The sequence below is a fragment of the Scylla paramamosain genome, chromosome 18, assembly GCF_035594125.1.
Source record: "Scylla paramamosain isolate STU-SP2022 chromosome 18, ASM3559412v1, whole genome shotgun sequence".
In the NCBI taxonomy this organism is placed as follows: domain Eukaryota; kingdom Metazoa; phylum Arthropoda; class Malacostraca; order Decapoda; family Portunidae; genus Scylla; species Scylla paramamosain.
Genome location: NC_087168.1, coordinates 23,885,337 through 23,909,649, shown reverse-complemented (window position 1 = coordinate 23,909,649; position 24,313 = coordinate 23,885,337). Strand labels below are relative to the sequence as shown.

The 24,313-nt window shown below is 37.0% G+C and overlaps 2 protein-coding genes across 7 annotated transcripts; one reads left to right on the top strand and one right to left on the bottom strand.

The window, feature by feature from the left end:
- Positions 1-3,864: 3,864 nt before the first annotated feature.
- LOC135109338 (ZZ-type zinc finger-containing protein 3-like) lies at positions 3,865-18,642 on the top strand. 6 transcript variants are annotated; one of them, XM_064020706.1, is made up of 11 exons: positions 3,865-4,029; positions 4,497-4,706; positions 6,898-7,106; positions 9,428-9,544; positions 10,840-10,953; positions 11,210-11,322; positions 12,327-12,403; positions 13,889-14,004; positions 14,703-14,849; positions 15,366-15,494; positions 17,963-18,642. In XM_064020706.1, the coding sequence occupies exons 3-11, from the start codon at positions 6,939-6,941 to the stop codon at positions 18,143-18,145; spliced, it is 1,164 nt and encodes a 387-aa protein (XP_063876776.1). In that variant the 5' UTR covers positions 3,865-4,029; positions 4,497-4,706; positions 6,898-6,938; the 3' UTR covers positions 18,146-18,642. The 6 variants fall into 6 exon arrangements, with proteins under 6 accessions (XP_063876776.1, XP_063876775.1, XP_063876772.1 ...); XM_064020705.1 differs by having other exon boundaries at positions 4,326-4,706; XM_064020702.1 differs by having other exon boundaries at positions 4,260-4,706.
- On the bottom strand, positions 18,534-22,964 carry LOC135109337 (carbohydrate sulfotransferase 10-like). Its single transcript, XM_064020700.1, has 6 exons — positions 21,975-22,964; positions 21,213-21,374; positions 20,703-20,774; positions 20,268-20,392; positions 19,731-19,938; positions 18,534-19,385 (listed from the first exon to the last, which is right to left on the bottom strand). Exons 1-6 carry the CDS (start codon positions 22,470-22,472, stop codon positions 19,077-19,079), a joined length of 1,374 nt encoding a protein of 457 aa, XP_063876770.1. The 5' UTR covers positions 22,473-22,964; the 3' UTR covers positions 18,534-19,076.
- Between the last annotated feature and the right edge of the window lie 1,349 nt (positions 22,965-24,313).

Here is a 24,313-nt window from a genome sequence, read left to right as displayed (position 1 = left end):
ACTAATATGTCGCTGTTGCATTTATTTCCTTTAACGTAAATATGTAATAATATAGTTTTATCTGTGTCTTCTGATGGTATGACACTTTTGGCTAATTTTTAACTAATTCTGTTCATGTCATTATCTGAATACGTAATAACAATCAGTATCCTGCATGTACTGTCAAATCTACCGAAACATCAACATCAGCACATCTACTGATAGTCTTATGGATTTCAAGAGATTCCGAATTATTGCTGTTTCCTTCAGAATTTTAATAGGTTCAGAAAATCTACCGAAATTGTGCTTCCTGGCAGTTGGATATCTATTGAGAGAGAGAGAGAGAGAGAGAGAGAGAGAGAGAGAGAGAGAGAGAGAGAGAGAGAGAGAGAGAGAGAGAGAGAGAGAGAGAGATCAAATGAAATATACAGAACAAATTATAAGGGAAAAGGAAAAGAATGGGGACGAGTAAAATAAATACATAAATACATAATAAAATATAATACAGAACAAATTATGAAGGAAAAGAAAAAAAGTATATGATAAATGAAGTGCGGTGATAAATAAACACAGCGTGGTGCAGAGCGTACGTTAGTTAATCTGGTAGACCCAAGCTGTATACATAACTTCTTTTTTTTTTTATGTAGGAAGGATACCGGCCAAGGGCAACAAAAATCTAATAAAAAAAAATGCCCACTGAAATGCCAGTCCCATAAAAGGGTCAAAGCAGTGGTCAAAAATTGGTGGATAAGTGTCTTGAAACCTCCCTCTTGAAGGAATTCAAGTCATAGGAAGGTGGAAATACAGAAGCAGGCAGGGAGTTCCAGAGTTTACCAGAGAAAGGGATGAATGATTGAGAATACTGGTTAACTCTTGTGTTAGAGAGGTGGACAGAATAGGGGTGAGAGAAAGAAGAAAGTCTTGTGCAGCGAGGCCGCGGAAGGAGGGGAGGCATGCAGTTAGCAAGATCAGAAGAGCAGTTAGCATGAAAATAGCGGTAGAAGACAGCTAGATATGCAACATTGCGGCGGTGAGAGAGAGGCTGAAGACAGTCAGTTAGAGGAGAGGAGTTGATGAGACGAAAAGCTTTTGATTCCACCTTGTCTAGAAGAGCAGTATGAGTGGAACCCCCCCAGACATGTGAAGCATACTCCATACATGGACGGATAAGGCCCTTGTACAGAGTTAGCAGCTGGGGGGATGAGAAAAACTGGCGGAGACGTCTCAGAACACCTAACTTCATAGAAGCTATTTTAGCTAGAGATGAGATGTGAAGTTTCCAGTTCAGATTATAAGTAAAGGATAGACCGAGGATGTTCAGTGTAGAAGAGGGGGACAGTTGAGTGTCATTGAAGAAGAGGGGATAGTTGTCTGGAAGGTTGTGTCGAGTTGATAGATGGAGGAATTGAGTTTTTGAGGCACTGAACAATACCAAGTTTGCTCTGCCCCAATCAGAAATTTTAGAAAGATCAGAAGTCAGGCGTTCTGTGGCTTCCCTGCGTGATATGTTTACCTCCTGAAGGGTTGGACGTCTATGAAAAGACGTGGAAAAGTGCAGGGTGGTATCATCAGCATAGGAGTGGATAGGACAAGAAGTTTGGTTTAGAAGATCATTAATGAATAATAAGAAGAGAGTGGGTGACAGGACAGAACCCTGAGGAACACCACTGTTAATAGATTTAGGAGAAGAACAGTGACCGTCTACCACAGCAGCAATAGAACGGTCAGAAAGGAAACTTGAGATGAAGTTACAGAGAGAAGGATAGAAACCGTAGGAGGGTAGTTTGGAAATCAAAGCTTTGTGCCAGACTCTATCAAAGGCTTTTGATATGTCCAAGGCAACAGCAAAAGTTTCACCAAAGTCTCTAAAAGAGGATGACCAAGACTCAGTAAGGAAAGCCAGAAGATCACCAGTAGAGCGCCCTTGACGGAACCCATACTGGCGATCAGATAGAAGGTTGTGAAGTGATAGATGTTTAAGAATCTTCCTGTTGAGGATAGATTCAAAAACTTTAGATAAGCAGGAAATTAAAGCAATAGGACGGTAGTTTGAGGGATTAGAACGGTCACCCTTTTTAGGAACAGGTTGAATGTAGGCAAACTTCCAGCAAGAAGGAAAGGTAGATGTTGACAGACAGAGCTGAAAGAGTTTGACTAGGCAAGGTGCAAGCACGGAGGCACAGTTTCGGAGAACAATAGGAGGGACCCCATCAGGTCCATAAGCTTTCCGAGGGTTTAGGCCAGCGAGGGCATGGAAAACATCATTACGAAGAATTTTAATACGTGGCATGAAGTAGTCAGAGGGTGGAGGAGAGGGAGGAACAAGCCCAGAATCGTCCAAGGTAGGGTTTTTAGCAAAGGTTTGAGCAAAGAGTTCAGCTTTAGAAATAGATGTGATAGCAGTGGTGCCATCTGGTTGAAGTAGAGGAGGGAAAGAAGAAGAAGCAAAGTTATTGGAGATATTTTTGGCTAGATGCCAGAAATCACGAGGGGAGTTAGATCTTGAAAGGTTTTGACATTTTCTGTTAATGAAGGAGTTTTTGGCTAGTTGGAGAACAGACTTGGCATGGTTCCGGGCAGAAATATAAAGTGCATGAGATTCTTGTGATGGAAGGCTTAAGTACCTTTTGTGGGCCACCTCTCTATCATGTATAGCACGAGAACAAGCTCCAAGGTTTAAAAGGTTTAGGACGAGAAAAAGAGTGAGGAATGTACGCCTCCATGCCAGACACTATCACCTCTGTTATGCGCTCAGCACACAAAGACGGGTCTCTGACACGGAAGCAGTAGTCATTCCAAGGAAAATCAGCAAAATACCTCCTCAGGTCCCCCCAACTAGCAGAGGCAAAACGCCAGAGGCACCTTCGCTCAGGGGGATCCTGAGGAGGGATTGGAGTGATAGGACAAGATAAAGATATGAGATTGTGATCGGAGGAGCCCAACGGAGAAGAAAGGGTGACAGCATAAGCAGGATTAGAGGTCAGGAAAAGGTCAAGAATGTTGGGGGTATCTCCAAGACGGTCAGGAGTACGAGTAGGGTGTTGCACCAGTTGCTCTAGGTCATGGAGGATAGCGAAGTTGTAGGCTAGTTCACCAGGATGGTCAGTGAAGGGAGAGGAAAGCCAAAGCTGGTGGTGAACATTGAAGTCTCCAAGAATGGAGATCTCTGCGAAAGGGAAGAGGGTCAGAATGTGCTCCACTTTGGAAGTTAAGTAGTCAAAGAATTTCTTATAGTCAGAGGAGTTAGGAGAGAGGTATACAGCACAGATAAATTTAGTATGAGAATGACTCTGTAGTCGTAGCCAGATGGTGGAAAACTCGGAAGATTCAAGAGCGTGGGCACGAGAGCAGGTTGTCATATATATATATATATATATATATATATATATATATATATATATATATATATATATATATATATATATATATATATATATATATATATATACATAGATGTATGTATGTATGTATGTATGTATGTATATATGTATGTATATATATATATATATATATATATATATATATATATATATATATATATATATATATATATATATATATATATATATATATATATATATATATATATATATATATATATATATATATATATATATATATATATATATATATATATATATACATACATACATACATCTATGTATGTATGTATGTATGTATGTATGTATGTATGTATGTATGTATGTATGTATATATATATATATATATATATATATATATATATATATATATATATATATATATATATATATATATATATATATATATATATATGTATATATCTTGAGCAAAATGATTGTGAATTAGCGAATATTTAGGTACTTATGTCAAGATATGGCATTTCGTCCAGTTCCGGTATCTCGCCGAGATATTTTGTAAACATTGGCTTGGGGGTCAGGAAGACGTGCACCGAGTATCGGGAAAAGGAGAAATGGGAATAAGAACAGGAATATAAAACGAGAGAAGACATTTTAGAGCCAGTAATAAAGAGAAAGAGACTGGGGGTTGTGTTAAGGACATAAATAGTTGGTGAGTTACTTTTATTGTGTATTATCACGATATTTTGTCAACATTGCGACAGGGAAAGGAGGAACAGGGATGTAAGGAGGGAGACGAGACTACAGAGGCAATTATTATTAGAAAAGGTGTCTGGGAAATGTGTTAATACGCAACATATTTTATAATCACAGTGGAGGAGGAAGAGAATGTAGGGAAGGAATGTGAGAGTAAAAGTGAATAAAATCCCCGTTGATTCTCAGAGGAGGAGGAGGAAAACAATACGAAGACATTAACTTGATATCTCTGGTTGACATGAAATTACTTAGGATAAGGAGGAGGAGTAGAATGTGATGTTGGAAATGAATGTAAGGTATGAGAAGAGGAGAAGAAATGATTGTTGATAATGAAGAGGAGGAGAATATGGAGTATACAATGGAAAAAGAAGAGGAGGAGGAGGACAATACTAAGTTAGCATTTGAAAATATTCATTATGCCAGAGTCAAACACCTGGAACAGCCTAGCAGAGGTTGTAATTGCAGCCATGTCAGTCTTGGAATTTGAAAGTGCTAGACAGAACCTGGAAGAAATCAAGAGCTAAAATGTAATTATAAAGCAAATTTACATACCTCCTGCCACCAAAACAATACAAGTGAACAAAGGATTGTGTCACAGATCTGAGAAATCAGGCCTAACACCAGAAATCATCTGTAAGCATCTGTAAGCTAAGTACCCTCTGTTATATTATCATGTACATATAAACAAATCCCATGCTTATGTACTGTACAAAAAATATAGGTTAATTTGCAGTTTCACTCAATATCCCCAATCTCTACCCACACCCCCCTAACCCCTCCAGCAAGCTTGGGGGCCTCTGGAGAACCAGGGTTTTTTTTGGGGGTGGGGGAGGCACATATGAGTGATATCTAGACTTTGAAAATGTAGGGAAATTTCCTAAATGTAGCAAACCAAAAACCTATTATAACCAGGGGGCTGTGCCCCCCTTGAAACCCCCACCATTAGTATATTCGAACACAAGAAGAAAGCTAAGGTAACCTAACCTAACCTAACCTATCCTATCCTATCCTATCCTATCCTATCCTATCCTATCCTAACCTAACCTAACCTTACCTTACCTATCCTAACCTAACCTATCCTATCCTAACCTAACCTAACCTATCCTATCCTATCCTATCCTAACCTAACCTAACCTAACCTAACCTAACCTAACACACTCATTATCCTTTCAACGACTGTGGAAACAGGATCCCAGCTAAAAACTGAGGTAAATCTTTGAAATTCCGTCCTGACCTTATTATTCGTTTGCGACAAGGTAATATGGGGTTAGAAATGCTCCTAGCGGTGTGATCTAGACTGTGAGATATTTCATACTTATGTGTGGTTTATTGGGAAAACTGCAATTATACCAAAATATAATTTCCAAAAATGTTACACTTAGAAACGGAGACTGTTGCATCAAAGATAGAACTAGTGAATAATTAGGCCTATGGATTCAAAAATGGTTCTACAAAGAACCTGAAATAAGAGATATGTACTGATATAATAAGAGGAGAATTTATTTATTTTTTTTAAGGCTTTTAAGGATTTTTTGGATACCCTGGAAACACTTTTAGGCTAGATACATCTAAGAATAAATAGGCCTATGGGTGCTGAGATAGATGGACCTACAAACAGCTTGGAATAAGAGGTATATGTACTGATATAAGATGAAGAAAAACTGACACAGTTAGATATCTTTCAGGATTTTAAGGGATCTTGAAGTGGCCTGTAGAATATAGAAATTTAGGGGTAATTAACTCTGGGTGCCAAGGTACTTTTACAAACAACTTGGTAGAAGGGATGTAAGTTTTTTTTTTTTTTTTTTTTTTTTATTTATTTTTTCCTGGATTTTTAGGTATACCAGGAATTAATGCTTGTAGGTAGGTAAATTAAGTGCATGTATGGCCTATGGATGCTTAGGCATACAAACATTTGGATTTTTTGTGGAGTATATTTCAATACTTGGATATTAAATATGATGTGCTATCTTCACAGAGTGGTATGTAAATTATGGTGTTATTTTCACTCACAAGGTTAACTCCTACATTTATGAATTGTAACGAATCTTATAGTAATTTCTATTAATTTATATTGTGGTTGGTGAGTAAATCAGGTGAATTTTTCTGTGTTGTTTTACTATTATTGGATGAGACTACTGTGGTCGCTGTAAGATAAGCTGCTGATCAGAAATGCATAACCCTTTTCTGCCCCCCACTTTTGTCAGTATTTGCCTAATTGGTACATTATCTAACCTAACCTAACTTAACCTGCTTAATCCAACCTTGGTCCATTGTCTGAAACACTTCTGTGCTGCACCTCCACTACTTTTAAAGGGCTCTACTTGAAACAAGTTTTTAAGGGTGTTTTAATGGTTTTAGTGACTAACTGATAAGTTTTCTATATTATTAAGAGGAGAGATAGTCTTGAGAACCTGGCTAATCACCTCTGCGGCCTTTGGAAATATTTGTGATGAGAGAGAGCAAAGCATTTCTGCATATGGGCCAGAGATGGTGAGGTTGAAGATTTTTGCAGCCATAATACTGCTTTATGAAATTATTTTCCTCACTGCTTTCCATCCCCTATCTCCTATTTGTTGCTTTCCCTCCTTAATAAAGATTAGGGGTGTGATGCATTTCTCTTGCTCTTCTTCCCTGCGACTCTTCCAAGTGAGCTGTCGCTCTTCAAATGATTACTTTGTTAAAAATTATAATTGTTACTCTTCCATATGTGCTCTAAGAACTTCACATGTCGCCTTGTTAAACATTTCATCAGTTCTCTTTCCATTCAGGATTGTCTTATACAAGTAATGAATAAATGTCTGAAATGTTTGAAATATTTCAGTGCGGCAGTTAGCTTCTGGAGCTCATAACGACAACGTTAAAATGTCGGAAGATTCAGACTACTTACCGGCTTTATTACCCAAAGATGAAGAAGAATGTGGAGAATATTATTTTGAGACGGATTGTCTGGCGCTGAGGGACAACCTGGACTATCAGCGGCTACTCAAGGCTCTTGTCAAGCTGCAGGCTCAGCGTGTCAAGGCAGTCAAGGTGAGGATAACCCACTGTTGGGGGAGGGGGAACTCAGATAACTGACAGTCTATTTTAACAATATATTAAAGTGTTAATCCATGGATATAAAGTGACACACACACACACACACACACACACACACACACACACACACACACACACACACACACACACACTTTAGCATTTTCATGACTCAGGTCTATTGCAGGTTAGAGTTTTCCCAGTTGTACTTGTATGTATTCCTTAATTATGCTTGAGAATATTATATGTAAGTGTGAGTTTCTTTAATTTATTTATTTATTTACTCTTTTATTTATTTTCTGTTGACTTATCTTTATCAACGCAGTTACAGTGAGGACAGCATACATGCATTCAGAAAAGTATTGTTACTGTGTGGTGTGATGAGTTTCACACTGAACAACCCAATAGTCTGGCAGGGTTGGTAAGCATGGTAGTACATGGGGTGCCAGATAGGACCCAGCAGAAACATGCACAGGGGTAGTGAATATAACTAATATCTATCTATATGTGTACAATATCTATTTAGCTAACTGTATGTTGCTTCATTTATGAGTGATGGTCATTTGATTGATGCAGGTTCATCTGGCTCAACACATGTAGGAATGCCAGCATAAGTAGCCTGTTGTGTTGTCACTAGATCTGTCTTTGGTAGCAGCTTGTATTGGTGCTTTTTTGACTGAATGTACATGTGCTCCTAAAAATTATGGCTGAGAATGGTATATGTAGCTATATATTTTATTTATTTATTTATGTAATTTTTTATGATATATTAACCCCCCAAAAAAAAGAAAAGAAAAAAAATAAGGCATAAAATATATATATATATATATATATATATATATATATATATATATATATATATATATATATATATATATATATATATATATATATATATATATATATATATATATATATATTCAGGAATGTTGTGAAATTACAAAGAAAATATAAAAAAGCAGCAAAATCTTCCAAATTATGTTTGAATATTTTTAAAGAGATTTTAAGATACCCCGAGAATTAACACTTGTATGGTAGATAAATTCAAGGATAATTAGGCCTATTTATGCGTGCCAAGATGGCCCTGTTTATCTATTTATTTTTAGTTTATTATCTATTGGCATATCTTTATATACTCGTATATATATATATATATATATATATATATATATATATATATATATATATATATATATATATATATATATATATATATATATATATATACTGAAACAAGAGCAATAATTCGAACAGCTGCAAAGACATGCCAGTAAATTGGAAAAAGAAAGAGAGGGAGAAAAAAAATGTGTGTATATATATATATATATATATATATATATATATATATATATATATATATATATATATATATATATATATATATATATATATATATATATATATATATACACACACACATTTTTTTTCTGCCTCTCTTTCTTTTTCCAATTTACTGGCATGTCTTTGCAGCTGTTCGAATTATTGCTCTTGTTTCTCATATTGTTATTGTGAAATTGCATATTCATGTCACAGCATTGCCTGGTAATGTGCTTCTTTCTTAATTCTCAGGTTTTGGAGTAAGGTTGAAGTCTTCCACTGAGCCACTAGTATCACTTTTACATAATGCTTGTGATATGCAGGAAATGTGAAGATGCACTCAGAAGTCATGTGTTTTTGACCAGATTACAACACTAGAAGACTTGAGGCTTTTACGTACAGTGATAATGATACATTTATGCTTACATATATAAGACTGTCTTTAACATCTGACACTTGATAGATTTAGAAATATTAGGCTTATCTTGCAGTTGTGTCTTACCTGCTGTCTCCTGTGGCTTGCTGGTGCTGACTTGAGGATGCAGCAAGCAGGAATATATAAACACGTGTATAAATATTGTGCTGCCTTGAGGATGCAGGTAGCAGGAAAATATAGACACATGTATAGGGGATATAACAAGGATGGCATTAGCAAAATTCTCAAGATGAGTAATTAAGATAGAGCAAGAATAATGCTTTCAAGCTTGAATTAGAGATAGGAAGGAATTACTTCTCAAATAGTAGTAGATGAATGGAATGATCTCAGTAATCAGATTCTTGGTGCTGAGTCATTAAGGAGCTTTAAAAGAAGATAAGACAGATTTATAGATGGGGATGATGGGTGGGAATAGGTTGGTGTGTTTCATACAGGGACTGCCATGTGTAGGCCTGATGACTTCCTGCATCAGCCCTTATTTTTGTATATTCTTTGTATAAATATTGTGGTAACTTGAGAATGTAGCCAGCAGGAAGTAATAGACACAGGTATAAATATTTTTCAGGATGTGGAGCAGCTGCAGGAGGCTCGTGAGTCGGTGCTCAAGGACCCTATAGCGTTTGTGATGGCTCTGCAGAATGGGGAGAATTTAAACTTGCCAGGCCCCCAGGAAATTGTTCAGGTAACTACTGATACATAAACATGAATTAATTAGTATTTCAAGTGCAATTTATTAATGGAAACAAGATACCATACTGCTGCTGGCCAGGAGGTGTAGTGGACAGGCCACACAGATGAGTGCAGAGGTGAGAATGTGTTGATGGTGTAGTGGTGAGCAGTGTAGCTGCCTGTCTACTTCCTTGTGCTCCTCACTCCTAAGTATAACATTGCCTCCCTGCCCTGTGGAAAGCTGCTGTCACAGCTTTCTTGAGATGAGCTCATTAGCAAGTGTGATTCTTTTGACTAAAATACAGTGTGCTTGTGAAGATTCATTCATGGTTCACTCATTCACTTATCTCTAAAGGAATGAAGATTGTGCATTGAATTAAATATTACAGTATCAAAGTTTTAGAGTTTAAGGTAAAATTTATTTGCAACAATCATGTATGAAATGTCCTGTTGAAATAACTCTACAAAAATTTAGTGGTACTGCCATTCCACTACCATTTGGGCTGTCTATCTGCTTGTCACACCCGAACTGTGAAGGAGCATGTTGAGGTGTTCTGGGAAGCCACAGTAGTACTTGTAACATTCTTGAACCCTTATACTTTCGTGTTTGATTGTCTTAGCTCCTGCTTTTAGCAGGCTGTAGTGGAGATTAATAGGGTTTTCAAGAGTGTTTTCATGATTCTAGTGGTAGTTATAACATTCTTAAGTCGTTATTCATTTAAGCCCCTGTTTATAAGTGTTTCATTATTTCTTACTTTTAGCAGGCTCTGGCAGAGGTTAATGGGATTTTCAAGTGTTTTCATGATCTGAGTGGTGGTTTGATAATGATACTACATTATCAATTAGAAAAGCATCTTGCTAATCATCTCTCTGACCTCTGAAGATACTTCTGATGAGAGAACAAAGGATTTAAGAACACAAACCTCACCCCCAACTTGTCTTCCTTGTGTGTGTGTGTGTGTGTGTGTGTGTGTGTGTGTGTGTGTGTGTGTGTGTGTGTGTGTGTGTGTGTGTGTGTGTGTGTGTGTGTGTGTGTGTGTGTGTGTGAGATGAGTCCTGCACCACCTTGATATATCTTTTTGTGCTGTGAAATATGGAATGGGAACCCTTTTGTGTGTGTGATAGAAGATTCTTGTTTCACCTCAGTGTATTCCAGTGAATTATGGAATGGAACTCTTACTTTTATGTATGTCTTAGAGGACTCATGCTTCACCCTATTAAGTCTCAAGGGATTGTAGAATGGAACTACCTTTCCATGTAAGCATTGTCAATTTCCTCACTACTCTAATTTCATTGTTTCTCCTTCAGATCCCACAGATTGACTGGGAGAAATACAACATCAGTGTCATCACTCAGGAAATGAGACCAAAGACAAGGAAGAGGATCATTCAAGAGATGTCAGCCAGCCAACAATCCATTCAGGTGTGCTTTTCATTGCATCATTATTTGTTTATATTTTCCCTTCTGGGGTTGCATAGCCCATGAGTATCTCATTTTGCAGCTGTAGACAATTTCTTCCTTATTGTTCAGTCTTGTCATGTCTTCTACACTATTTCAAGGTCTTCCCATTGATTTCCTTCCAAGTACTCTGCTGCTTTTCTGAGTTTATGGCCCTGATTTGTAAGTGTAATGGAAAATGTATGAGGACTAAATGTAAACAGTTTGCATCTCATTACAGGAAAGTAAAGAGTCCATGAATGCTGATAATAAGATATTGGTGCGAGGAAGACTGTATGATGAAAGCAAACCACAAACCTTCAACCGGACTTGGAGTGATGAAGAACAGCGAAAGTACGAGACGAGACATTTAGCAAGTGTCTGATTCTTTTGACCAAAATACAGTGTGCCTGTTAACAGATTTATTCAATGCTCACTCATTCACTTATCTCTGAAAGAATGATGAATGTGCACTGAAATAGATATTACAGCTTGTTTGTATATCTTGTGATGGAGTTGAATAATTGGGTACAGTAAAATCCCTCTCATCTGGCATTCGAGTATCCGGCAGCTTCAAGTATCCGGCACATTTTTCCCCGAGCCTTAAAATCAATAAAAAATCAATGTGTACTCATAAAATCGATTAAAATTCCCGCGCGAGGCATACTTTGTCCCTTTGCCACTAGAACGCACTGATTCGCGCCACCTGCGGCCCATTGCACTGTGTTTACTCAGTGACTCAGTCCTGCGTGTGCACTGTTTATCGCCTGACGCCTTCATCATGCCTAAAGTTGTAGAAAAGAGGAAGCGTGTTGTGCTTACACTTAAGCAGCTGATCAGATCAGCTGATCTTTGTTATGGTAAGATGCGTGAGTGTAGGGTGGTGATTGTGGACATAATTTCACTTCTATTCAAGTATCCGGCAATATTCAAGTATCCGGCATGTCAGCAGTCCCGTTGATGCCGGATAAGAGGGATTTTACTGTATATGAAATCTTTTAAGATTTAATAATAGCACTGAATTAGATTTGGAATTCATGTTGCAACAATAACTCTTCCTACTTTGCAACAGTTTCATAAGTATATACATCAAATCAGGGATGAAGTGTCAAGGTTTTAGGCAAAAATCAATTTGCAACAATCAGGAATGAAATATGGAGCTAAATTAACTACAACAGTTTAGTGACTGTGCATATATCAAGTCAGGGGTGAAGGCCAAAATTAATTTACAACAATCTGGAATGATATGTCAGGCAAAAATAACTGCAACAAATTAGTGAGTGTGCATACATCAGATAAGAGATGAAGTATTTTGATTATGGGCTAAAATGACATGTTTATACATGAATATATTTCAGACTTGAGGAGCTCCTCATCAAATACCCTGATGAACCCATTGCCTGGCACCGCTGGGTCAAGATCTCAAAAGAAATAGGTAAGTTTCAATTATTTTTTTCCCAGTAAACTGATGGATTTTCTGGATGTTTATTTCTTACATTGTGCAGATAAAAATAGAGTTATAATTACGATGATGGATGAATCAATGAATGGATGGAAAACAAGTGAACATAATTATAAGTTTGAATGTCCAAATGATATTCTGTAGTAGCACTGTGAGGGTTTAGTATAGTTAGTTGTGAAGGAAAGAATGTATAGGAATATGGAGTAAGTTGAAAATATAAGAAAAATAGGAAACCAAATAATTAAAACAGTGCTGGAAAGATTGCAGATCTGATGAATGAAAATAATGCCAGAGAAATAGGAAATTCATGATAATGTTTGCTAAATGAGAGTGAGTTAAGAGGATAGTGCTTACACAGGTTGATCAATATTTATTAATTTATTATTATTATTATTATTATTATTATTATTTTATTACTATTATTATTATTATTATTATTATTATTATTATTATTATTATTATTATTATTATTATTATTATTGTTGTTGTTGTTGTTGTTGTTATCATTATTATTATTTATTCTTATTAATTAATTAATTTATTTATTTACTTATATTTGTGTAAGATCAGGTGTTAAGAGAGACTTGGCATGACATGCAGAGCAATGTGTGCTGAGATGGTATGGACATGTTGAAAAATTCTAGGCTGGTAAAGAAGATATTAAGATTAAGTGTGATTGATGTGAACTTGCAGTAGGCTATGTATGGGCTGGATAGATAATGTAAAGGAGGCCAGAAAGGGAAGAACACTGACTTTTGAGCATACTGGAATGATTGTACATGACATAAGTGAGTAGTTGTGAGAGTGTGAAGAATGATATGGCCCTGTGACCTCAGAGGAAGGCACCACACACTGATGATCTCACATTAGTGTGATGAAGGTATTTATTATGAAGGAGCCTTGTTCTGGACCAAACTGTCCAAGCTGTGCAGCTGATCCCTGTAAAGTGAAGGCAGGAGTACTTCTCTTCTCTGTTGGGTGTCAAAGGGCTAAAGGGATGGTTTGAATGAATATGATTTTGAAAGTTGTGTGCCTTGTCTTGACTACCTCAATTTTAAGGTGGAGATAGTGTTGGTATAAGTATGTAAGCATTTATATTGTTTTGTATATGTTAGGGAATCCAGCTAATGAATGAAAAGACATTTATAATGAATCCCAAAAAGATGATCACAGGGAAAGAAGAAAAAAGTTGGCAAATTCAGTTTCTTAGTTGATAAAGTTAGATTTAAAAAAGAGATAGGAGTGAATCGATTCTCAAATGGAGTGATAGATGAGTGGAATAAACTCGGTAATCAAGTTGTTAGTGCTGTAACATAAGGGAGCTTGGAAAGATTAGATAAATTCAGGTATGAGGATGATATGATATGACATATGATGGTTTCTTACAGCTTAATCCTATTTTCTTGTGCTCTTATGTTCTCATGTGTCTTGATGGCACTCTTGAATCTTTTCTGCCAGGTACTCGAACACCACTTCAGGTGCAGAGTAGAGTTCAGAAATACTTCATTGCCCTGAGACGAGAGGGACTCCCAGTTCCTGGCAAAAATCCCAAGGAAAAGGCCTTAAGAAGTATTGTAAGTTTCATGTAGAAAAATACTCATATCTGTCATGAAAGATTCATTGTTATCATTACTTTTAGTGTGAAGTGATGATGTTACTTCCCTGATGGTATAAGAAAGGTTTGATATCCTTACTGTTTTGTGCATTGACTTCCTTTTGTGCTGCTGTGCTTGAATATTGATCTTCAACTTTCTCTTTTCAGTGAAGATATCCTTTCAGTATTTTACTTTGTCTTGTTATAATCCTTTTTAAGCAGGGGCCAATGGGGATAAAAGTGTCATTGATTGGGAATGAGTGTGTGATGCTTTGTCTGGACCATCCTGTGTGAGATTGTTGGCCTCATGTAAAAATAGGTAGATATTCTTTATGAAAATATGACAGAAGAATTAATTTTTCCATGTTGTTTTATGCTTTGCTGTACATAATGTTGAAATGATTATGAATTTCCTAAAGTTGCTATGATGCAAGACTTGTATATTGCTGAATATTATGGTAAATAGTATGAAGTAAAAAAAAAGGTGGATAGCATTGTAGAGCATAGTAGACAGTTATTTAAACCCTCCTGGTGCCTCAGTAATTGATTAATATGCTGTAGTGTGTACTGCATATTATATTATGAACTGAGTGACTCATTAGTAATTCACTAAACTGTATTCAACATATTTTTCAATTTCCCGCTGCTAACAAAAAAAAACTTGAACGTTCATTTCAGACCAGAAGAAAAACCATCATGCCATGGTATGGCAGAAGGCCAGTGTCCAGCTTTATGAAGGCATTCAACATGTATGAGGATGCCATTCCAAAGACCATGCCTTCTGAGGGCACACACAGCCCACAAGCAGACACTTATGATGTCTCGGTGAGCTAATGGATGTTAGGTATTCTGCTTCATGTTTGGAGGTGTTTGTTAATGCTTCTCTAGCAGATGATGGTGGGAAAGGATTATTACTAGTATTCTGAATTATATTTACAGACCATTAAGATGGAAACCAATTTAATGACTATTTTCTGTTTTCCAATATAGTGCTGTGGAACTTTTAGGAGTATGACTTTGGTATGGATAAGTGGACTTATTTAGCCAACTCTGGATTCTCTCCTGTGTTTCTCTCTTTGGAGGCAGCATATTAAACAGACATTTCTTTTTTCTTTCATATTTATGTCTTTGGCCAGACTCCTTAACACACACACACACACACACACACACACACACACACACACTATATATATATATATATATATATATATATATATATATATATATATATATATATATATATATATATATATATATATATATATATATATATATATATATATATATATATATATGCACTTTGACATGACATGATACTTAGCCAACATGTTTGTCACCAAGGATGAGGAGGACATTGTTGATGAGCTGCGCAACACTGAGGAGTATCGGGAGCTGCTCAGGGTAAAGCAAGTGAAGCGCCTCAAAGAACAAGAAGCTGAGACAGGGATTGTTGCTCATCATGGCTATTCTGTGAGTTAATTATTTATTTCAGTATTTGGTGTGAAAATGCATCAGTTTATATGTACACTGCCCAAGGAGCTAAGGACTATTCATGCTGTTTCAGGTTATCTTAACTAATTCTTTTGGCTGCTCCCATTGGGGATTGCCACATTCTTGCCCTGTCTCTGCCCTGCTCACTCTTATGAGTCTTCTGTTATAGCCATCACTGCATACCTATGGTGTTTTTTTTTTTTGTAGGAGGGGCAACAGCCAAGGGCAACAAAAATTGTAATAGAAAAAAGGCCCACTGAGGTGCTGGTTCCCAAACAGTCAAAAGTGATTGTCAAAAATTAAAGGATAAGTGCCTTGAAATCTCCCTCTTGAAAAAGTTTGTCATAGGAAGGAGGAAATACAGAAGCTGGAAGAGAGTTTCAGAGTTTACCAGGGAAAGGGATGAATGTGAATACTGGTTAATTCTTGCATTACAGAGGTGGACTGAGTAGTGATGAAAGAAAGAAGAAAGTCTTGTGCAGGGAGGCTGTAGGAGGAGGGGAGGCATGCAGTTAGCAAGATCAGAAGAGCAGTTAGCATGAAAATAGAGGTAGAAGATAGCAAGAGATGCAACATTGTGGTGATGAGAGAGAGGCTGAAGACAGTCAATTATAGGAGAGGAGTTGATGAGATAAAAAGCTTTTGATTCCACCCTGTCTAAAAGAGTAGTATGAGTGGAATCCCTCTTACATGTGAAACATACTCCATACACAGATAGATAAGGCCCCTGTACAGAGTTAGTAGCTTGGGGAGGGGGTGAGAAAAACTGGCAGAGATGACTTAGAACACCTAACTTCATAGAAGATAAGATGTGAAGTTTCCAGTTTAAATATAAGTAAAGGACAGACCATGGATGTTCATTGTAGAAGAGGGGGACAGTTGAGTGTCACTGAAGAGCAGATAGTTGTCTGGAAGATTGTGTTGAGTTGATAGGTGGAGGAATTGAATTTTTGAAGCATTGAACAGTACTAAGTATGCTCTGTCCTTATCAGAAATTTTAGAGAGATCAGAAGTCAGGTGTTTTGTGGCTTCCCTGCATGAACTGTTTACCTCCTGAAGGGTTGGACATTAATGAAAAGATGTGGAAAAGTGTAGGGTGGTATCATCAGCATAGGAGTGGATAAAACAAGATGTTGGTTGATAATATTATTGATGAATAATAGGAAGAGAGTGGGTGACAGGCTAGAACCCTTAGGAACACCACTGTTAATAGATTTAGGAGAAGAACAGTGACCATCTACCACAGCAGCAATAGAACAGTCAGAAAGGAAACTTGAGATGAAGTTACAGAGAGAAGGATAGAAGCTGTAGGAGGGTAGTTTGGAAATCAAAGCTTTGTGCCAGACTGTATCAAAACCTTTTGATATATCTAAGGCAACAGTGAAAATTTAATCAAAATCCCTAAAAGAGGATGACGAAGTAAGGGAAGCCAGATGATCACTGGTAGAGCAGCCTTGATGAAACTCATACTGGTGATCAGATTGAAGGTTTTAAAGTGATAAATCTTTAAGAATCTTCCTGTTGAGGATAGATTAAAAAAAACTTTAGAGAGGCAGGAAATTAAAGCAAAAGGACAGTAGTTTGAGGGATTAGAATGGTCACCCTTTTTAGGAACAGGCTGAATGTGGGCAAACTTTCAGCAAAAAGTAAAGGTAGATGTTAATAGAGAGCACTGCACCACTGCAAAGGATCTTAATGGGTAGCATGAAGTAGTTTGACATTTTCTATTAATGAAGGAGTTTTTGGCTAATTGGACTTGGCATGATTCTAATCAGAAATATAAAGTTCATGAGATTCTGGTGATGGAAGGTTCAAGTACCTTTTATAGGCCACTTCTATCATGTATAGCAGGAGAACAGGCTGTGTTAAACCAAAGTTAGGAGGGTTAAGGGCAAGAGAAAGAGTGAGGAATGTACACCTCCATGCCAGACACTGTCACCTCTGTTATGTGTGTTTCAGTGAGGAAAAGATGAGCTTTAGTAGAGGAGAGATTGAAAATTACATGATGAATGTTGCATACTTATAAATCTCCCTCCCCTTACTTCTCATCATTTTAACTTCAGCTTTTGTGTGAATTGGTGTTTTTTGTCAGTCGAGTAGTGTTTGCTATGATACTCATGTTTTCTTTCTCTGAACATTTTATACATTGCAAAGTTATAGATATTTTCCACTGAGATGCCCTGATGGCAGAGAGCCAAATTTGCTGCACAACTGACCTAGCTACATTGTGATCAGTGAGTCTCTCTCTCTCTCTCTCTCTCCTTGAGGCCAAGAAATATGGCATTGCTTGTGGATTAAGTGTGTGTGTTTTATCTCATGAAGGAAGTCCCCCTGACATATGTATTAGCAAAATAGAACTGTGAATAACATATCATTAGCATTCTGTTACAATTACTGTAATGTATTTGTTTTGAGTTATTAAACTTCATCTTTCTTCACATTTGCAGTGTGATGGGTGTGGGATGGAGCCCATCACTGGCACTCGCTGGCACTGCATTGACTGCCCCTCCTCCAGAAGTACTGATATATGTGAAAATTGTGTTAAGACCAGCTTCTCACTAGAATGTCATGTTCCCTCTCATCACCTGGAGCCAGTCAAAGCCTTTTGCTTACAGGATGCCATCACCTAGACAGCAGTGTATTTCAGTGTTTCCATGCTCATTACACTCACCTGTATGGTCAGTAAGTAGTGCAGCAGTTTCATCAGTTATTTGTATATCTCTGTAGTCAATATATAGTACAGCAGTTTCATCAGTTATTTGTCCACTGTGTGTATATATGTTACTTGATTTTGAATCAGGTAACTGGAATTTTTTCATGAGAAGAGTACAAATAGAATCCAGGCTGAACCTTGAGCCTGAGTGCTTTAGTGGTGAGTGAATTGATGTATATCACTAAGATTATATTTGAGAGAGAGAGAGAGAGAGAGAGAGAGAGAGAGAGAGAGAGAGAGAGAGAGAGAGAGAGAGAGAGAGAGAGAGAGAGAGAGAGAGAGAAGGTAATATAAAGATACGAGTATGCTGTGAATCTAATATATTGTTTATGTAAATATATAACCAACTCTGGTGAAATGTATCTTGCATTTATCACCCAGACAGTTTGTTAGCAATTAAAAATGTCTTGCTTATTTTGATGTTAATTGAATCCCATTGGCTGAGACCAATGCAGAGATTACAAAAAGGTTTGTATTGTTCTGTGCTGCTCAACATCCACAGAAAATTGTGGTGTCACAGCACATTACAGCATCATTGTACCCAAGGAGTAAACCTAAGACCATCAATGTTTACTATCATCATCATCATCATCATTTTGAAAGATCCTGTGTGTGGTCTTTCCCATCTGTGGCATACCTGGCTACACATCTAGTAGCCTCCACACAAGCCTGTGTATATAAGTCCCTGAAATACCTCTTAACAACAATATAACTTTCTTGAGTGTTCTTCAGAAAACCATGCAAGTTATAATCACTCTCTGCCATGCCCTCAACACGCATTACACTACAGTATACACAGTATACACTATGGAGGTGCTCCAACCATGGGATTGTTCACTTCCTATTGTTTAAATCCTACCATAACTAAGATATTCTTTAATTGAATATCCAAATAAATCAAAGTCTAATTTGTATCTCTGGTACAGCAACTGGATTTGTTTTTTTGTTAGCTGTCCAAAGTAATCTGGAATCACTGTAGATGATGAGCCATGACTATTATTCTGATTCAACCACTCTTGTACATTTTGAATTTCTCTTAGTTGAGCAACTTCAGCCAGGAACTGTACATCGGTATCCATGGTCTCCAACTTGATGACAACTTGAAAATCAGAGGAGCAGATGGCACACTGCACCCAGTAAGGTGTCCAACACACAACCTGTAAGGTGTCATAATAGTTAAGCTTTACTCCACTCATTCCATTCCCATAATTTCTGATATTTTATCTACCAAAAGCTAGATACCATAGTAAATATATGCATATGTTACTCTTAACATTATGTCTTTTGTATTTTTTTACTGTCATATGCCTAAGAACTGAGTGGTATAATAAGGAAATGGATTGTGGACTGTATTACTTGTGACTAGTGCTATAAATTATTGATATTAGTACATATATTGCATATGTTATAGATGACAAGATGTGTGGAGCTAGACAAAAGGAATACTATAATGTCTATAAGGTGAGATATTATCTGAAATCAGTATGAGAGAAGAAACTTACATGTTCTACCCAATCTTTTTCTGTTGTGAAATTTTCTGTGATGTCAATCACATACTGAACAAACTCAGGGAATGTTGGAGTCCGTTTGGTATTATTGCTTTGCGATGCTCTGTAGTTTTTTATTATTGCTTGTTGCAGGTCAAGAAAATATGGCTGGAAAGGTCTTGGACTCACATTCTCGATTTTGTCCCTATAAGCTGAGAGCAGTCTGAAATGTAGGGTGATTTAGCATTATATTTGTCCAAACTTATCAGTAAACAAAATTTAGTTATGAAAAGGTCAAATTTTGACCTGAGAAACTTCAGGAAAAATCATACATTTCTCTTTACCAAATCTCCCTTAAATATCCTTTAAATGTACTAATATTATTTTGAAATTTTTCATATTCATTATGCTAACTCATGCTAAAGTCCAGCTGGTAGGCTAGAATTTGTTAAAAATGCAGTCTCCTACATACTTGAAACTCTGATCCCTTTAAACATTAGTCTTTGTGGATAGTGAGAGCTGATAATAAGGTTATTATATCAATATGGTTACCTGGTAAATGGATGCCGCACTGTGATGAAACGTAAGGACTTGGGGAACAAAGCATTCTTCTCTTCATTCGTCTTTGGTGGAGGATATTTGTCATTCATCAGGGTGTGAACGTCTCCCATTTTTTTCTTGAAAAATGGTAAAGCTCATTCAATAATAGTTTATGCATTATGCTCATGCTCATTTGTCCATTTATAATGTAATGAGCATGTATCTACTGTATATCTAGAGTTCCAGGCAAAGATTTCCAGTGTATATGAAATAGCCTTGTATCAATGTACAGAGGTAGGCTTCTGAATCCTCTCCCTCCATCTCTTAAGTTGCCTTTACATCATGAAGGCAATACATTGCTGGCATTCTTCCACCTATCAAGTGCATGGCCACTCATATGGAGAGAAAATAGAAATATCTATTGAATGGGTATTGTTGGCTACTCACCATTTTGCTTTTTTCACCTTGTTTCACGTGAGCCAGACGCAAGAAGTATACTGACCAAGTAGTGGATGCCACCTGTCAAGAGAATGCATTGTGTGATATTTTATGTAGTACTTGTATGGGCAGGTAGCCAAAATTGTGTGTGTGTGTGTGTGTGTGTGTGTGTGTGTGTGTAAGTATGTTATGTATGAATGCTATTTAGCAGCATAAATTAGGTTCTGATGACATTTTCTAGGCTGATATATATATATATATATATATATATATATATATATATATATATATATATATATATATATATATATATATATATATATATATATATATACTGATCAACAACCAGCTTGAGATTGGTTCAAACATAGCAGGAAACTGCTGTCTGCATCTGAAGAATGGGGAAAGTTGAGGGATGTATTTGAAGGTTGATGTCAGCCACTGAGGTGGAATATTTCAGTAAACAGGTATATTAGAATGTTTCATAGTTCAACTGCAGTAAGAAAGATGAGTACCCACTTTGTAGATAGGACAGTAGACGAGCGGTGGCGTCCTGGAGGTGTCCCACACTATCTTGAAGTGCCTCCTCGTTGCCAGCTCCGGATGACGGAGGCAGGTGTCGGTGAGGAGCCTCACGCGATCCGCCTGTACCGCCGCCTGCTGCTGTAGAAGCCTCTCCACCTGTGCGCCACACACATTGGACCAAATTTTATTGATGGCAGGAAAGCTTGAGTATATGCATTATACCATTAGTACATGGTACACTTCAGTAACATGTGCTACAAGGAAGTTTATACTCGATCAAGCTCAAAGTGAAAAAATCAGTCGAAACCTGCTACGAGAGTATTATGTTTACAGATGAATGTCATCTTACTGAACGTGAACTCATTTCAGTATTTATGTCACGTGGTATTCCTGAAAAAGGAGAAACAAATCGCAACCAGGATGTAAGAAGGGTGAATGTCCCCCAGCTGCTCCGTGACCTCCTTCCCGCCTGCCGCCACGGCTAACGGGACTCCGAGCTGGCCGCTGCTACCTGGAATATGGAATACTCACACGACTGGGAGCATATCATGACAGTCTGGTGGGAAAGATAGCTTTCCTTTCTTTAGAGCACTTAAATGAATGTATAGGATGATATCTTGGACACACTAAATACAAAGTGTGTGTGTGTGTGTGTGTTTGAGAGAGAGAGAGAGAGAGAGAGAGAGAGAGAGAGAGAGAGATTTCTGGTGACTGCTAACCGTAGCTTTGCCGGATATGTTGCATTGCTATACGTACCTCAGGATCCTGGTGACGGACGGGGAGCGTCCTGAGGACGGAGCCATTGGTTGGCGGCACCACCATGGGCCAAAGGGCGCCTGGATTCGGCTCCTGCCACTTCTTACAGGGATAGAGGAACGCCCTGGACTTAAAATGTTTGCTCTTCACTTGTCGTTTGTAATCTTGCATGGAACAGTTATTTAAGCTTGGAAACACAACTTCAACATCTTTTCTTAGTGTCACGATCTCGTCTGGAGCCTTGGGAGCGACAGTCGTCAGCTTCATATCAACTGACAAAAGCTCATCTTGGGTTTTGTTGAAAGATTTTCTATTCTGTCTCAACGTCGGTTTAATTTTGATAAAACTGTCAAAGCATTCACTCGACTGTCTTTCTTTCATTATATCATTGTAGTACTCAATGATTTTAGTTTTGGTAACTTTGGTTAGATTAATATTTATGTATAACAACACTGTGAATATTACTAATGATATCAAGAACTTTTTCGCAGTAAACATGTCTACTAACTTAATTCATGAATGATCAGAAGAAAATGCCACACACGTTAATCATTTGCACTAATTTTCACTGCAAGATATATCACAAGTCACATGAATTTGAACCAGTTACATAATAATACTTTGCACCGTAACTTTGTTGTTCACCCGGAGAGGTCTGGCCGCTTTCTCAGCCAGTCGCTCAACCATCCTCTCTGCTCTCCACCTCCGCCACTTCCTTGCCCCTCCGTACCCTTGCCTCTGTCTCTCTTTTTATATTTACTCTTTACTATTACTACGATATTCTGTAGGAACACGCACTTATGTACAATTATTGGGTCTAGAAAAAAGTATCTCAGGTGACGATATGTTTGTTATTTTATACTTCTTGTATTCCCGTTCCTCCGAGTAAGAGGTGCCATATGATCATATGTACTATTGTGACACATTATCTCTGTTGGAAGCGTACGGATCATGTATATGTGGTGATACTCTTCCATCCCGCTGAGAGAGAGAGAGAGAGAGAGACTCAACTGTTATGTAATGGTCATTCTAGGGGCTTTTTTTTTTATTAATTTAATTTAATTTAATTATATTTTATTTATTTATTCTTTTCTCTCGAGACCCTTTTGTTCATTTTATCAGACCGGTCTGTGTTCCAGTGCTGACCAAGAAAGCAGTACCATATCACCTATGCAAGGAACCGCGCGCAACCTCCAAAGTTTGAATATTACCTGAAGGTTTCATTTATGTGTGTTTTTTTTTAATATAGTGATATTTCAATAAGGATTCTACATCATAAATGCAAAAAAACATCCACGCAAACCTGATTAATTCTCTCTTTGACCTTTAAAAATACATAATAGTTTTCCAGAATATATAATACTTTTCAGCCACATTACTGATTTATGTGATTGAATTTTTATGCAAACTTTTCTTTTTACAACATGAATTTTATTAATTTATTTGTTCATTGTAGATCAAAGAAGCGTGCATTATTCGGCGAGGCGACGAAGTGACCATACACGGAGTAGGGGATAAGGTTATTACGTGGCTCTGCATGTATTTCACAATGAGAAGCATAATAGCGGCTCTAAAATACATAAAACTTGATCGAGGATCGATTGAGTAAGCCATGAGGAGTCTATGTGTTTTCTTCCACGAGAGAAAACATTTAAAATTGTATGACTAACTTAAAGAATTTCCTTGTATTGTGACCACTTAGATATTGAAAAACTATTTACTTATGTGACTAATATATTGATTGACAGCCACCTTGCAGAGATGTGTCTCTGGGTTTCTTCTAGCCTAGCTAGGTGAATAATTTTTTTCAGAGTACCTGGAAATGATTAATGGGGCACATGACATGATCAGTGTGCATAAGAGTGCACAATACAAAAATATGTTTCACGAAGAAAACTGTGTCGAAAAAGATCATTTGAATTAAGATTAAAATGTTACTATTTCATGATTTATATTAATACGTTTATTACACTAGACGCAACTTGCGACACACAAGATAAAGATGTGGCATTTTGTTTTATCATACATTTAATATTTATATAACAATTACGTAAGACTAAGTACCATTTTCTGTTTAAAATAGATCAACCTACTAGTTTTATTTATTTTCAGTTTTAAACTTGAGAAAAGTGTGAAATGTCAGTATAATTTTTGTTTTGCTTTGTAATTAGTCATGTTTGGTGAAAGGGTATGTGAATTTCTCAAAAGCTTCCAGAAGAATGCATCGAATTAAGAAAAGGTCGGGAACTCTGTTTTAGGTATAATTCCAAATTTCCAGAAAAGGTTGGAAACCACTTTTAGCTTTAAAAAATTTCCAGATCTACTAGCTTGTATTAACT

Excerpts from the sequence above, each read along its gene's own strand:
- LOC135109338 (XM_064020701.1), top strand. The coding sequence starts at position 6,939 with ATGTCGGAAGATTCAGACTACTTACCGGCTTTATTACCCAAAGATGAA. Across the intron at positions 10,954-11,209 it reads CCAGCCAACAATCCATTCAG|GAAAGTAAAGAGTCCATGAA; the intron begins GTGTGCTTTTCA and ends ATCTCATTACAG. Across the intron at positions 11,323-12,326 it reads AGTGATGAAGAACAGCGAAA|ACTTGAGGAGCTCCTCATCA; the intron begins GTACGAGACGAG and ends AATATATTTCAG.
- LOC135109337 (XM_064020700.1), bottom strand. The coding sequence starts at position 22,472 with ATGTTTACTGCGAAAAAGTTCTTGATATCATTAGTAATATTCACAGTG. Across the intron at positions 20,393-20,702 it reads AAGGTGAAAAAAGCAAAATG|AAAAAAATGGGAGACGTTCA; the intron begins GTGAGTAGCCAA and ends CCATTTTTCAAG. Across the intron at positions 19,386-19,730 it reads AAAAAGATTGGGTAGAACAT|GTTGTGTGTTGGACACCTTA; the intron begins GTAAGTTTCTTC and ends GACACCTTACAG.